The sequence below is a fragment of the Gouania willdenowi genome, chromosome 13, assembly GCF_900634775.1.
Source record: "Gouania willdenowi chromosome 13, fGouWil2.1, whole genome shotgun sequence".
Lineage (NCBI taxonomy): Eukaryota > Metazoa > Chordata > Actinopteri > Blenniiformes > Gobiesocidae > Gouania > Gouania willdenowi.
Genome location: NC_041056.1, coordinates 15,729,594 through 15,745,555, shown reverse-complemented (window position 1 = coordinate 15,745,555; position 15,962 = coordinate 15,729,594). Strand labels below are relative to the sequence as shown.

At 38.8% G+C, this 15,962-nt stretch overlaps 1 protein-coding gene across 1 annotated transcript; it reads right to left on the bottom strand.

Moving 5' to 3' along the window:
* Window positions 1–13,586: 13,586 nt before the first annotated feature.
* On the bottom strand, window positions 13,587–15,763 carry gemin7 (gem (nuclear organelle) associated protein 7). Its single transcript, XM_028465299.1, has 2 exons — window positions 15,672–15,763; window positions 13,587–14,390 (listed from the first exon to the last, which is right to left on the bottom strand). Exon 2 carries the CDS (start codon window positions 14,368–14,370, stop codon window positions 13,987–13,989), a length of 384 nt encoding a protein of 127 aa, XP_028321100.1. The 5' UTR covers window positions 14,371–14,390; window positions 15,672–15,763; the 3' UTR covers window positions 13,587–13,986.
* Between the last annotated feature and the right edge of the window lie 199 nt (window positions 15,764–15,962).

Here is a 15,962-nt window from a genome sequence, read left to right as displayed (position 1 = left end):
GTGGCAGCTTGGGGGTATCCCTAAACTAAACCTTAAAAACAGCAAAGATTCACATTGTAAAATAAGGCAGAAGTAAGGGACTACATTAGATATTTCCCTCTTGTGGGAGGATAAATGACCTCGAGCAGCTGTAGCGACTGCTTATATTTCTGTCTGAGACAGTGCTATAAAGCCTGAGTCATTTTCTGTGCATAAAATACAATAGTAAGCTCATGACTCAGGAGATGGTCTTTTTCTTTTCGTATCAAACCCACATTCTCTGCACATGTGTGAGGACAGATGCTTGTTCTTTGGTGAAGAACAGCATGCATGTCTGCCCGTGTGTATTTCCCAGGAAGAGCATGCAGTGCATGCTTGAATGTTTTATTTATCTCCTCTGCACCTCTCAGAGTCTCAGCTCCAGATGTGTAGGGTCAGTGTGGAGCTGCCCTCCATGGTCCAGATGTGTCCAGGTGTGGGCTACAGTGTTGCACAATGCAGCCCAGGCTCGTGTATAGGAAGGTTCAGAATCGTAGACTTTTTCATCTTTTGCCTACATCAAAAGAACAACGGAGGAAAAGTAGAACAAGATAGAAATTCTTGCTGCTTAGTGCAGAAACATGAGTCAGTGTTCAGTGCTGCAATAGTTTGAGTAATGACTAGAAGGACGGGACTAAAACCATTGCCTGCTCATCTGTTTCTGTCTTTGACTGAATAAAGTTATCCTCTCTCTGTATTGCTCCGTCTATTAATATCCTCAGAATGGGGAATGTGAATGAGCTTAGGATGATGATTTTCTGTGGAATGCTGAATAAAAGGCATTAAAGACTGAAGATAAAAACCAAACATTAAAAAGAGGATCTGCGCTGAAAGAGATGTAAGAGAGTTAAAGACACAAGAAGGGAGTGGCATTTATTACCTATAAAATTTGGCTTAAGAGGCACTTACATTTTCAAGCCTATAACATAAAGATAAAGGGAAGAAAGAGGATGTGCTGCGCTATCTTTTCTCAACGTCAACTTGGAGGTTGCATCTGCCAAAATGCTGAGTATGGATGTCCAAATGAACCAAAATTGACCTTTTGCCTCTATGAGCACATACATAGAATATGTACACACAGTTCTGGGATGTAGGTTTTTTTCTGCTATTGTCACAAACACAAAATTGATTGGGACAAAGAAGAAACAAAAACCTTTTTAATGTGTTGTTGGGAAAAAAAATAACAGATAAATAGATCATCTAAAAAACAACACGTCTGATGAGTTTATTTGATTCAAAACAAATTATATAGATCTAAATAACAAGATTTGTGAGTTGAATTCCAAATTTAGATTGTAGGACATTTCTCTTCTTTTGTTTCTGTTGATGCAAAAAAAAAGACAAAAGTGTTTGAATGTTTGCATGTGGGTGAAGCAGCGAGCCCCTACCCCCAAAATAAAAGACATGAATTAGTTAAGAGCTGAGCCCGAAGCTCTAAAATAACCGTGTAGCACAACCTAAAAGGATTTCATCACAGCTAATGGGAGGATAGCTTAGGATCATTTAGTGTAGATACTTTGCAAAAGCAGGTCTGTCTTTTAAGCAGAACATTGAAGATAAAAAAATGTAGGGGAAAAAAACCCTGTCATATATGAGTAAATCTTTATAATGAAGAAATTATAAATGAGTATTGAAAAATTGACTTAAAATATGTTTAGATTCCTCTTTTCAGCAGCTTATACCAAGGCTGCTGTTCTCATGTGATATTAAAATATCTCACTAAAAACATTAACCGGTGTGTGTGCCATGCTTGCAGGTGTCTGTTGTCCTGTAAAGCATATCTGTTGACCTAACCCAGGTGTGTCAATCTAATATTATTTAATTGCGGGAAAATCTGTAATTTCAGCATTATTGTGCCCTAGTTTGCACTTCCACGTAAACATAAAATACTAAATATGTGACAAATTGACAATATTTAAGCACTAAGTGATTGATATCAGTGCCAACAGAATCTTCACCTTAAATTTTCTAGATTGTATGACCAATTTCTATATAATATTTTGAGGAAAATTGAAGGATTGTGTTGGAATTTTGAGTTTGACTTTAATAATGACTGCGATATAAGTACGGGAAAAACTGTGAGCCCCTGCAAATATTGTTGAGTTTCATTTACACAATGATTCTTTCTTTTGTACTTTCTCCTGCGTGCTGAATTGGATGCTCCAAAGGGTCGGATTTGACACATGAGTTTGACATGTGACCTCACCTGACCAGTGTGACAGTGACTTACACACAACTTTTTTATGTGGTAATTTGTTATAAGTAATTTGGGATAAATAAAGTATTTTTAATTCCTTTTCTGATTCTGATATGGGTGTGTGTATCTGTTTAATTTAGTCATTGTGGCCAGTATCATTATATTATGATTATATCATCATAATAAGACAATCTTCTTTCTTGTCTCATTACTTGAAGGGAGTGTGTACACTTTGGTAGCTTTTTATCGGCATATTTTAAATGTAAATATATCCAAATAGGGAAGCAATAATGTAGCACAAAAAGGACTTTATGGCCACAAAGAACATAAAATGTAAATGACACACCATTTGTTCTTTAATATATGAGTTCAAATCTTTAATGTTATATACATGTGGATAGGAATAGGATTAAAAAGGCTATCAGTGTCCCTGGACAAGGCACAGAAGTTCCAAGCCAACTTTTAAGTCACGTAATCCCTGCTAATTACTCCATTGTTCATGAGCCCTCACTGCTCCTCTCATTCACATTCTAGCTCTTGCTCTATTTCTTCATTCCTGTACACCCCCGTGCGACAAGGTGGCGTGACAGTAGAGAGCAGACAATGTCGGGTTACCCTGTGGTAATTTGGAAAGGAGGACGGAAGTATCCTGGACAGCCTGAGTACTTCCCTCTGTTGCATCGCAAGCACCAATGATGATTCACCAGCCTGCATGATGAAGGTTGGCGACCCCAATTTGAGTAAGGCAGGAGGAGGAGCGGAAGAGGAATGTGGATGAGGAAGGTGGGCAATGAGGAGGAGGAGGAGGAGGAGTTGGCAATGCCTACGTCAGTGGCGCTTGCTAATAGGCAGATGTCCTTGTCGCAGACACAAGTAAATCTTGTCTCTTGAGGAAAAGGAATAGAAATATGAAAGCAGACGAAGGGAGGAAACAACTAAGGCAGTGATTGAGATTGCTTACAGAGAAGCGACGCAAGATGGGTTGGATGTCAGTGCGTGTCTAAGTGAGATTATAAGCAATTAGTTTAGCCTCTAAACCCACTGCAGAAATGCTGCTTTGATGAAGACAAAAAAAGTCATGGGAGAGAAGTAAAGAAAGGATACATGACTCAGTTAAAGTGTTTTAAACAGTGAATGATGAATATTATGTTCAACGAAAGAACTAAAAGTGAGTAACAGGAAGAAAGAAAGAATCCAAAATACTTTAATTATAATATAGTACTTACCGGTAATATAGTACAGTCATACATGAATTAATGATGTTTTTTATCTAACAAAAACTTCTTATGAAAACATCGTGGACTTTTAATAATTAAAACTGTCACACTTTGCTTCTAATTGTTAAATAACTACTACTTGGTAGTGCGTTGGTGTCGACGAAGATATCATTGTAGCGCAATTTTCATTTGTATTTTTTTCCTTTCTTCAGATATGGTTCGGAGGTGATGGTGGAACGCGATGCGTGAAGCGCAGCGCCTGCTGCAGGTGGGACACTTGGTGCTGCGGCGTCATAGGCCTCGTCGAAGTGCTGCATGCTGACGTCACAAATACTTTGCCAGCCAGGTCTGTCGACAGCGGTGGGTTAGAGGCCAGCAGGTGGGATTCCGCATTTCATGAAGGTGGCCTTTAGGTGGTCTTTGTATCACTTTTTCTGTCCACCAGTGCTTCTCTTGCACTCGCTGAGCTCTCCGTAGAGGACTCGTTGAGGAAGGCTCTCATCTGGATGACATGGCCGACCCAGCGCAGCTGACGACGAAGAAGGATGGACTCGGCTGATGGAAGAGCGGCTCGCCGGTGGGCCTATGTGTGAGGTACCTTGTATTACCATCGCAGGCCAAGGATGGCACCTGATGTGGAAGGCCTCCAGACATTTCACATGCTGACGGTAGAGGCAGGCTGGAGAGACATACGGCCTAATTGTTAAATATACTACAAAAGGAAAGTATGCTGTCTTCTTCCTGATAGAATAGCTTTACATCATAATCAGACACCCGCCCTCTGAGACTTATGCAGACATGAATCATCAAAATTGATGAGGTAATGTTGATTAAATAAGTTTTTAAATAAACAAACTGTATTTATTAAAAAAAGAAAAAAACAACTTCGAAGTACTTTTCGGAACAATTTAATTCCTTAAAACACACCTGATGGGAAGCAGCCATTTTTGGTTGGGCGGGATATAGTGCAGTCGATTCAGGAGCAGTGTGTTGTATTAGCTCCAATCATCTTTTGTTGATTTTTATCTTTGTTTACATTTTTTCATGCTTTTTTACACAACAAAAACAACACAAGGGTGTTTCAGGACGAGGTGTGTGTGTGGTGTGGGAGTGTGATGCAAATGCTAAGGAATGCGGTGAATGCAGGAATACTGTAAACCTAAAGTCCATCAAATGAAATCTCACAATTCAAAAGTCAAAGTCAGCTTTATTGTCGAATCTACTACTATGTACAAGACATGTAGAGATTCAAAATTAATATTCTCTCTGTCCCAAACATTTACAAAAAGTAAAAGTATTTACAGTGAGAGTGCAGATATGAATATGAAAATAAATATATATAAATATAACTATGATGTAAGTCCAAACAAAGTAAAATCTCAAAACCATACAAGGGTCAAAACCAAGGTGTGAAAGGTGAAAATTACAAAACTAAAAAAATTAAAAAGCTCACATGAAAAACAACAAAGAACGAACTCTTGAAGATTGTGGGAATACAGACACGAGGAGTAGAACATAGAAGACAACTAACCAGCAATCACACAGTGAACAAACACTCTTACAATAGTGCAGGAAGTAAATCAGGGAAATGGGAATTACCTGTGAGAGCACAAAGATGCTGCAACATGTCTATGCTGCTCTTACACCTACACAAGACAGGGGGTGCCAAACACCAGGAAAGACACAGAAAGCTGAACAGAAACAGACACAGAGTAAGAACATAAATATGAAAAAACACAAAGCAGCCCTTACACCAAGATTTGTGATATGTGCTGAAGGTACTTTTGATGTTGTTTTTGTAACTTCTGATGCACGTCATAGCAGCCAAAGCCTGCAATAATCTGCATCTTTTTTACACTCAGGACCAGCTGCTGTTTGCACTTTGTGGTAGGAACAAGCAGGAGGAAGACCGGACATTCCAGTGGGGGACAAAGAAGATATTGCAGTGATTCTGAGGAGCATCTGCATGAAGGCAGATTTAAGACAATGTTGGTGTGTCACTACCAGCCTGAAGGAGATAAGATAGTGCTGACAGGACAGTTACTTGTACCCGTGGCTGCTTGACAAGAACTTATAACAAACATTACCTGACTGAACCTCTAGTATTATACATAATCTTTTGATAGAGCCTGACCTATATTGTGAGGCAGAGAGTAATGATATGATTACGATCACCTCTATGAGTGGGTTCCTATTAGAATTACTGGACCTCTTATGTGCCCACTACCTGTTTAATTGGAAAACTGCTTCCTAAATATTTTACAATTATTTTTTTTGTCCACTTTAAGGTGTTTTTTTTTTTTTGTGTTTTACTGACTGGAATATACTTACCGATCAGTTTATGGGCAATGACTGAGGAATCACAGACATATTTTTTATGGCAGTATTTTGATAGTTACCAAAAAATGTAACAAAATAAAGGCCTTCTAGGTGCAGCAATGCAAAATTTAACAGAGTGCATCGAGTAGCTATGGTTGACGTTAGCTACATAGTGCCATCTCAATCACCAGCTGTACCCAGCTCCTAATTAGAAACTGCTGCTATCAGTGTCCACACTCAAACGCAAAACCGTATCTTTCCCAGTTCTTCACTTTGGTCAGAGTTTTCCAACAGCCCCGTTTTTTAATGACCGTATTCTGCTTTTTTGTGTGGATGACAGGCCAATATAAAAAATATACAGTATTTGTTTTAGCAGTTGCCCGGCTCCGTGTGGACGGGGTCTAAGATTCTATATAAACAGGTGGAGGTGTTTTCTTCACCTGCAAACCAACAATTTGGACTGTTCAGATAAGTTGTGTCACACCTTACCTCCTGAAAATCTGTTTGACTGAGAACTGCTTGATTGACCTCTACGATTTAGTGCGTTTCTGTGCTCATGTTTTTTTGCTTACTCAAATCAGCAGCATTTTCCTGTGTTTACTCCAGTGGGAGAGGGAGGAGACCTCTTCACAGCACACAGACTCATAGATAATAAAGATCACTTTAATCTCACTATCATTAGAGTTTCCCTTCATGTCCCACCTCCTCATGTGTCTTCCTGTCTAGACTTTAGTTGTGGTTTTGCATTTTCTTTTCCATGTGATGCAGAGGCAGCGTATTAATTCTGTGCAAAGCTCCTTTGTTCAGCCATTTTGACTTGGAAAATGGAATTACAGACAAATATATTATATATATTTCTAAATATATTAAAATGGTGGGAATCTATCTTACAAAGAAAATAAATGGGTACCCACATTATTTGTTGCCAGGGAGTTTGATAATGTTTGGACCCTCAGTATAGGATCCAGCTGGCACACTCGATCATACTCCTTTATCTCTCTGGTCACTTGATTTGGGGAAGTGAGACTGCCAAACAGCGCCAGGGCAACACAATCACTGGAGCTCCTCCAACATTTGCCTCAAGTAGATGCACAAACAAGCCAGGGAACTCTGTCTGTTCAGGCATTTATTTTAATTATGTTAGTCAAGGAAGCACCTTAGGGCAAAAACCGCAAATATAACTGTGTTTAACACAAACAGGCCTGAAACATTTTAAAATGTTTTAGGCCGTGTGGTTCTGTTTTAGTACAGTAGTGCTTGGAATTCAGAACTTTTCCTACATCCTAACAACCTTTATCAAGTGGTACAATATGAAAAGAACAGGATGGATGTAAAGTGAGTTGTGATCTCACACACAATTTCTGAGACAAAACTGAGGCTTGATGTCAAGCTTTTTACATTTTATAGTCCTATTCTCAGAGAATATCCTAATGATTTCTTTAAAACACTGTATGAGTCCCTGCCACTTTCCTGATGTAATTGGTCTATAACTTGTATTTATACCTGATAGAAGTCCGACATGCCAGCATGAGCCTGTGAGTTAGCTACTGTTTTCAACACTCAACAGTTCAGTAAAAAAGTTGGCCATGAATGATGTTACCTGTGGTCCCTCTGCACCCTCTATAATCCCAAAAACGTTCAGATTGTGATGCCTATTCCTCAATTCTAAGTCCTCTGTTTTGGCTATCAGCGCCGTGTTGCTTTTTTCTGTGTGTCACATTTAGCTTTGAGCTCGGTGACTGTTGTCCATATCTTGAAGTGACGTTTCCACATCGGTGAGTCGAGAGGCAAAAGAATCAATAGTGGATTGCAGAGTACACATGGAAGACAGGGTCTCATTCCTAAATGACTCTGAAACCTTAGCAGTGGAAGAGAGAGAAGGTTCTTGATGACCGCCTTTGTCATTGCCATTTTGGGATTGATTAGCACTAGCCTTATCTATGGTCCTTGCTGACAAGCTCTTCTCCGCTCATTCATGCCGAGAACTACCCTTTCCTGTCACCTAATATACTTTAGTCATAAAAACTAGGGCAGAATTGTAAGTTAGAAGTAGTTTGCTAAAATAGACAGGAGGTGGTCAGGACTTCCTACTTCCGATCCATGCTCAACAACACCCCCCAGCAAGGATATTATTAACCTCCAACAGAAAACATTGACTGTTTAGTCAGGTCTGAATGCACCAATAGATTCTGGCATTTATATCAATAATGCACTCTGGTCCGCTTATGGTGTTACGATGACGTTGAGTAGTGAGGTGGAAGTATACCTGGTTTTTAACATGCTTGGCAGGCCGACAAAACAAGGGATAACTTATTTCTTTAGTTTACTTTAAAATAACCCTTCATATTATGCTGTTTAGGCAATGATTGCGATAATGTCAATCAAAGGCTGTGTTTCAAAATTGCATACTAACGTGATACTCATACTAAGTCAGATGTCAAAATTAGTTTGTGGTACATTCACGCTAGATAGTATAGAAAGATTGAGTACGCAAGAAATACCCAGATGTATACTATATCAGGACATTTTTGAAGTACGCACGGTGGGCACACTAGTCATACCCAACCACCCCATGATGCATTGAGAGAGGAACATAAAATCGTCCTGGGACCAGCTTCAAGCTAAAAATCAAACATCCCCTTTTCAAAATAAAAGCATCTCTTCTTGTCTTCCATTAGTTTTTAACGCTTTTGTAAATAGGGGTCTTGTTTTGAAGTTAACCTTAAGTTTTGTCAGTAGCCCGATGGCGGGTCTCCGAAAATCTCTGACATGTCGACATGAACTGTGTTTTCGCGATTTTTATGGATCCAATGACCAGATGTTGATATTCTACTTGGTCACTTTCTCGCTTAAAATGTTTTCAGAACTTTCAAAGATGGCAAATCAACGGAGATATTTAGCCTCAGTGCGCTTCAGGTTTTTGTCTTTGGAGGTTTGAAATGCATCTTTGGAAACGTGGAAGTATACTTCAGTGGGAACGCTCATCAATCTAATCCTCCTAACCTAACCTCCTATTTATAGTATATAGTAGACAGTATACTCATTGAGTTTGTAGTGTACAGTACGGAGTGTTCCATTTCGAACACAGCCATTGACTGCCATGTCGCTGCCATGGGACTTTCCAGATGATCAGACATTTCTCTTTCCAAGTGGAAATCATACATTACACAAAGGTAAACGGTGAAGTTTTTTGATGATTCTCAATCTCTTGATCTTACATTGATGCAAGCTGATCTGGCACTGTCACAATTTAGGGGAAAGTTGGTGAATCATCAACACCTTGACTGAATCATAACATAACCAAACATAACCTAACCGCTAAAGCGAACATGGGCTCGTCTATAAACGGCCGCATTTACTGGTTCAATAAACAGGAAGAGATTCCGATTCTGATGTATATGGTTATGATTTACAGTCCGCATAAACAGGACTGAATCACAACATAACCTAACTGCTAGAGCGGACATGGGCTCGTCTATGAACGGTCGAATTTACAGACCTTGGAGTCGCTGTTAGCTTACCAATAAACAGGAAGAGATTTGTCACCTTTATAATAACTGTAGACTAGGCCTCTGGGAGTGAGGCCCAAGGCCAAGGCAGGCTGACTTGATAATACTGTATCATGTTTTTCTGCAGTCAGTGCCTTCTCCTCACCTTTCTCTCTCTGCTCTGTTTCAGGTGTCGTGAAGCTGGAGATGGCAGTTCCTGATCAGTGGTTCACGGCTCAACTAGTCTGGGACACTGATGTTCTATCTCTCTACCCTGTTATGTTCGTCCCTTCTGTTCACTAACCCCAACCAGTCGAGGCCGATGGCTGCCACCTCTGAACCTGGTTCTGCTGGAGATTTATTCCTGTTAAAAGGGAGTTGTTTCTTCCCACTGTCGCTAAATGCTTGTTTGTGTGGATCTTGTTGGGTTTTTTCTTTCTTATTATTTATATTTTGATTAGCGCATTGAGATGACTTTGTTGTAATTTGCGCTATACAAAATAAGTAGAATTGAATAGAATTGAGTATTAAGTATTTTTGAGGTAAGTCTTCACCATAAATCACTCCCTCCTTTGCTGCCGTCTATAATGGAGTACACTAAAAATAAACGCTTGGTCACTTTCCAATTATTTCTGTCTGCTGGCAGAAGTTTTGGGTAAAGGGGGGATTGAGTGGTTTTGTGACTTATCGAACACTCTCCAGGAAGTGAGAGAGAGTCGCAAACAGGAAAGAGAGGAATTTGTTTCCTTTTCAGCCTACAGTGTTACACAAGACAGATTCCTTGTACCAGTATGACTGCCACAGTTGTACTGGCCAAAACACACACAAACACACGTGTGCACTTAGAAGAAGGAATGTTTTTCTTCTGAAATCAGGGAGAAGCAGACGGTCAGGAAAGACAAACAGTGAGAGGAGATAACGAGACAGCCTGTCCTCCAAGCTCAGCTGTAAAATCACACTGCGGCTATTTGTTAGAAACATTTGAAGTTAACCATCCTTAAAGACTCAAATTATGTCACAAAATATCACAGGTATGTTTTAATCACACAAAGGGTGTGATCCTTCATAATTTTTATTTAACCTTTTTTGAGTTTAGAAAGCAAACTTTTTAAAACAGTGATAACATTGATTTAAAATAATAATAATAAATCAATATATTAAAGAGAAAGAAGGTTTTTTTACTCATCAAATGTGTGGATAGCTTTCTTTTCTTGACAGATGGGGAAACTTACCTGCTTTTGCCTGCTCCAAATTATGTGCTGCCTTATCTGTTCCTCTCCTCAATTCAGGTTTTGAGTGAAGTTAGCTTGTTACTTGCACAACACCATTCAGAAACCTAGCTTCTTTCCTTTAAATCTGATGTTGGATATTAATTTTGTGGCCCAGATCCATGGCACCACTCAGACTCAGGTTCTATCACAAGTACCAGGTTCTTCAATGATATTAAGTTATAGGACAGGTGTGGAACAAGTCGGAGTGTTTAGTGGTGTACCGATACAAGATGTTGGTCTAATGGCAGATTGCACATAAAGGGTGTATTAGGTACTGTGATGCATTGGGGAGAGTTGAGACGAAGAACTAAGTGAGAACTGTGAACCAATAATTTCCTGTACTTCCTCGTCAAACGTAAGTCTGTGGTTATCTTAAACAAGGACGATAAATGTTCTTTTTACAACAAACATTTATGTTGCAAACACTAGAAATGTCACTTTGGCAGTGTTTTTGGGGGCACACTGGCACCAGTAGTGGATGAGATTCAACCTTTGAATGAAATAGAGGTACAGTTTTAATTAAAAAAAAAAAAAAAAATGTTAGGGATCGTTTCATGCAGCTTTCAATGATCAAATATGAAAGCAGATTAGCTGTTCCCTTTGAGCTCAGGGATTATTCATTTACAGTGGTTTGGTAAGTATAGAGTACAATAGCAAATATGGTTTTATTAGTTGATGCAGAAGGAAAAATAACTTGTTTTGAACACAACTATACTAAAAACATTGAACTTGCCTTTGCTTTTTGGTTTGACCGGTTGTCATCAAGTTGATCATGTTCAAGATCACTTTAATGTGTCTGTAAAGTAGCTGTGGGTTGAGAGGTCTTAATGTAATAATAATGATCATTATTAGTGTTAGACATACCCTCCAAGTGTCCCAGTCCTGCAGGTCTCCAAATCCACATCTACACATGGTCTGATAACAAGTACATCTTCTTCTTCTTCTTCTTCTTTCTTGGTTATTAGCGTGTTGCAACCAACTTGAATAGGTGCAGAAAAAAACGACCTTCTGACTGCAACCATTGGATTATACTATAATGTAGACTTCATTCAGGGGTTGGATGAATTGCCTTGATGTCAGAGAAAAGTGTGTTACAAATCTGTGTATGTATGTAAAATAAAAAAAATAAGGACTATGTAGTTTTATTTAAGTGCAATAACTTAAAAAGGCTACAGGGAGGAGGTTTTGTGTGAGCGTGCCTGTTAAACCATTGTTGAGTTGTGTGTTGAGAACATTGCGTTGTGGTTAAGGACAGCGGATTGAAGCCTGTGGACAGCCATCACAGAGGTGAGAGTGAAAACAGAGCGAGCAGGCGGCTGCAGGTCAGCAGCAGCAATGCTTGTGTTTATGAAATTAACATTGGTCGTCCTTGAGGACTTCCTGATTGAATCACTCCATCACGATGACGTCATGAGAGCTTTAAGTCATATTTGGGATTAGGGAGGGAGAGACAGAGGGGAGAGAGAGAATGGGAGAGGGAATGAGTCACAGCCTCCCTGATGACTGTCTCCACTGAGTGGTCAGATAATTCAGGCACAAACAGAGACGGAGGCACAAGCATGACTGCGTAATGGCACTCAAATAAAATGACTTATAGAGAACTCAAAAAATACACCTTTTAGGAAGATTAAATAGTATTGATGCTCCCTCTCTGCTCTCAATGAGGCTGGTGCTGAACAACCTGTTGAATTCCGTTGCTCTGAATCATATTTACGGGTAAGATTTAAAACAGGTAATGCAGTCATATGCAGCCTCAGACTTACAAATCTTAAAATTAATCAAAATGAATTATGCGATGTGCAAAAAAAAAAAAAAAATCATTCCTAAATCTAAATCTTAAATCATTTGTTTTGTAGTACCTCTCAAAACTCTGGAGTTAAGGGAATATTATGATGAAACCCTGTCTGTTGTTTCAATGCTTTTAGTTCATTAGCTGTAGCTTTGATTGAAACGACTAAACCCCTAATGGTCTCATTGGATGACGTCAGGTTTTGTGTCAACTTACTTTGAGAAACATTTAAATTCATGCTGTGCCAACAATCCAATATAACAGACATGGCCAAACGGTAGCTAAGGGGGCCACATGCGGCCCTCGGTCTAATTTTATGTGGCCCCTGAAGTAAATGCACATAAACAGCAAAAACATACAATTTAACCAAAAAAACATACAATGTGACCGCATAATATATGAATGGCACCAAAATCATAAAAATATACAGAAATATACGTGAGAACAAGAACAATACACAAATATGGATACAAAAACGAACGAAAATACACAAACATGGATACAAAAACATACACTACAATATAAAATGTATATATATTTACAAAATGACATCAAAAACACACAAAAACATTGGTCCTTCCCTGTGTTATTGCTCAGATTGGTCCTTACTCCTAATGCTGACATATTAATCACATTTGCAGCCCCCACTGGGATAGAAGTTGCCCATTTCTGCAATATAAGGTTCAAACTTGGTGCAGAGGTGAAGTTGTGAGTTTGAATCCAAGTCCTGGCCTATACTTTGGGATGGATTTGGTCCTGATCCTCCTGTATGTGCACAGGGGTTTGTACTTGTTCTTGTCCTAAAGAACAAATGTAGCGGTTGTTTTGTCTTGCTGTCTGTAAATGACAATTTGGTCCATCCCAGCTGACATTGAGGACCAATCAGGGTACGTCCTGTAAAGGATGCCGACATAAAGTACCAGCAAGTAATTAGGAGAACATGCAAGCTCTAACAAATCAGTTCCCAGGTTCCCCGTTAGAAATGAAATTTTACTAATTTCACCATGATGTAAAAAAAAAAATCAAAATAAAATGTATCTCCTAATTCACACAGTAAGCTTTGAACTCTAAAGAAAACTAAATGAGATTTGCATGTAGTTTTTCATGTTTGGTCACAATCCTGAAAGAATACCAGTAGAGCAAAGACAAATCCAGAATCTTGCATGCTTTCCTCCTTAAATACTAGGAAGATTCCACAACTTAAAGAGGATAACTCTTTATAGATGAATGATGAAAGTACAAGGGCAAAATATGGAGAATACATATATAAATAACATTACCAGTATCTTTTCATTGAATGCTTTATTTGAACAAACTTTGAGTGAAAGCATCATTCAGTGAAACCAAAGTACAAAATGTGGGTGTTAGATGTTGTATTCCAAAATTGTGTACTTTATTAAATTGCCGGATGACTACACACTTTGAGCATTGGCAAAATCACATCAGCTCCTTTTCCTTTTACAATGTTTCTGATATTGGAAACAGAATAGGCTTTGACTCACACAAACACAATCTTGTGCATCTCCCAGGAAACTAAACCTGTGCTGCCCTCTTGTGCTGGTAGAAAGGCCTCTTTCCATCTTTAGTGATTCTAAAGCAAACAACAGTAATGTGAATAATCTGAAAACGCACTCTTAGAATACAATTCGGAATGAAATGACAACAATTCAAAGCCAAAGTTCATTCCTCATAAATCAAAAGTGAATGAAATAACATCCCGGGACCTGATCAGAGCTTCTTTCTGTACTCCAATGGGAGTGTGCAGGTCTGAAACCTGGAAGTTGAGCACATCAATGTCTGATGAGCCAAACGTGGCCTCTACGTTCACCTTCTCCAGCATGTGAAAGTGAACTTTCTTGTTGTTCACAGACAGCAAACAGCGGAGGAAGTTTTCTCTCAGCATGGAGCGGACGCGCTGCTCCTCCTGCAGTTGCTCGGTGTCGTGTGACGCTGCAGAGGTTGGAATGGACGTTGTGCAGAGAGCAATGAAGCGAGGTGACTGGGGGTCAAATCCACGGCTGTTGGGGTCGGGTCCTCTGGGCAGACGGAGGACAGACACTGGTATAGACATGTTCAGTCTTTCTGTTACCTCTGCAAGAAGAAACGATATAAAAGGATCTTCATTTCTTTGTGTATTTATTTATATTCCATCATCTTGCAAGGAATTAGAGTTTTAATAAACAAATACATACGTGTATATACACACATATTGTATCCACATATCAAACAACTAAAAAAAAAGTGACAGGTGGAAGAAAAAGCTTCACATTTGTCTGTCCTACAATTAATAATGAAAATCCTCCTTTAGTTTAATTGTCCACGGCTACATGTTAAATGCAATAAAGTCATATCTAAAGAGCATTGCATGGTTTAGCCCAGGGGTGTCAAACTCATTTTTGCTCAGGGGACAAATACAGTGCAGTTTGCTCAAGTGGGCAACCAATTAGTTAGAAATAAAGTGCAATTTTAACACTAATGTGCCCTAGATTTCACTTCCACGTTTAACTAATATACACGATTTGAAAAATGCCGACAGTATCCAAACAATAAGTGACAGATATCAGTCCCTGCAAGATCAACAGATTTGTTTGTAATTTAGAAGAGTTTTGTGGGAAAGTGCTCTGAATTCAGAAAAAATTAGAGTTATTTAGACAATTTGCAATAAAATAAGACTACAGTCGTGTGATATAGGCACAAATGCCCCTGAAAATATTGTGTAATTTTATTAAAGTTGTGTATTTGGAGGGACAAAGGTAGTTACAACCTAAATATTTGGTATTTTATGCAATGATTCATGTTTTCTCCGTCATAGACATTATGAAATACATCACTCCTATTCATGAACACAGACACTTTTCATTATTACTAAAATAAAAAGCTACCTCCTCCTTTTCATATGTTTTGTTTTTACTTTGTCATTTCTCATTAGGGTTTGCTAATTTGTAGATGTAGTTTATAATCATAATCATATTTAAAACTTCATAACCACTTTGTGTCACCCACTGTTTCACTGTACAGGAGGGAAGTCTTTTCTTCTCGGTTTTTAACAAATTAAACAGCGCCACCCAGCGGTGGATTACATTAATACAGCGAGCACAGTAAAGCAATACAGTGAAAACAGGAAAAGGTTACGTATACAGTAGTGCTCTTTAAAACAAAGCTGAGTGTAAAACACTTAAAGCTAATATGTTTCAGCACAGGTAAAAATAATAATAATACCGACAAGAAGTTTCTGCAATTCTTACTTTGACTAATTGTTGATGGTGACAAAGTCAAACTCAGTATAAAGAGACTCTGACAGGCCTGAGTCTTAGTCAGTTAAGACAAAAGCACTGTTTATTATCAATTATTAATTAATCGTCTGGTTCTTACCATAAGATCAGCTTTCTTTTAACAAACACGTTGTGTTTTCCTGTATCTTCCGCTCTACCAGACTGACTCTGCTCTCAGATACAACAGATACATAGTAACACCGCCCCCTGTCGCACTGGAGACGAACTGCAGCATAAATCGTTGTTTTAGTGTTCTCTCACTGTCACTGTAATCTCCACGAGACCCCAAATCCTAAAAAAATAATAATAAATATAATCATATCTAATATTGCTTGAAGAAAGAATCAATTTCTCTCTTCATCTTGCACTAAATTATGGAGGTACATTTGTG

What these genes read in the sequence shown, in the direction of transcription:
- gemin7 (XM_028465299.1), bottom strand. Translation starts at nt 14,370, where the DNA reads ATGTCTATACCAGTGTCTGTCCTCCGTCTGCCCAGAGGACCCGACCCC.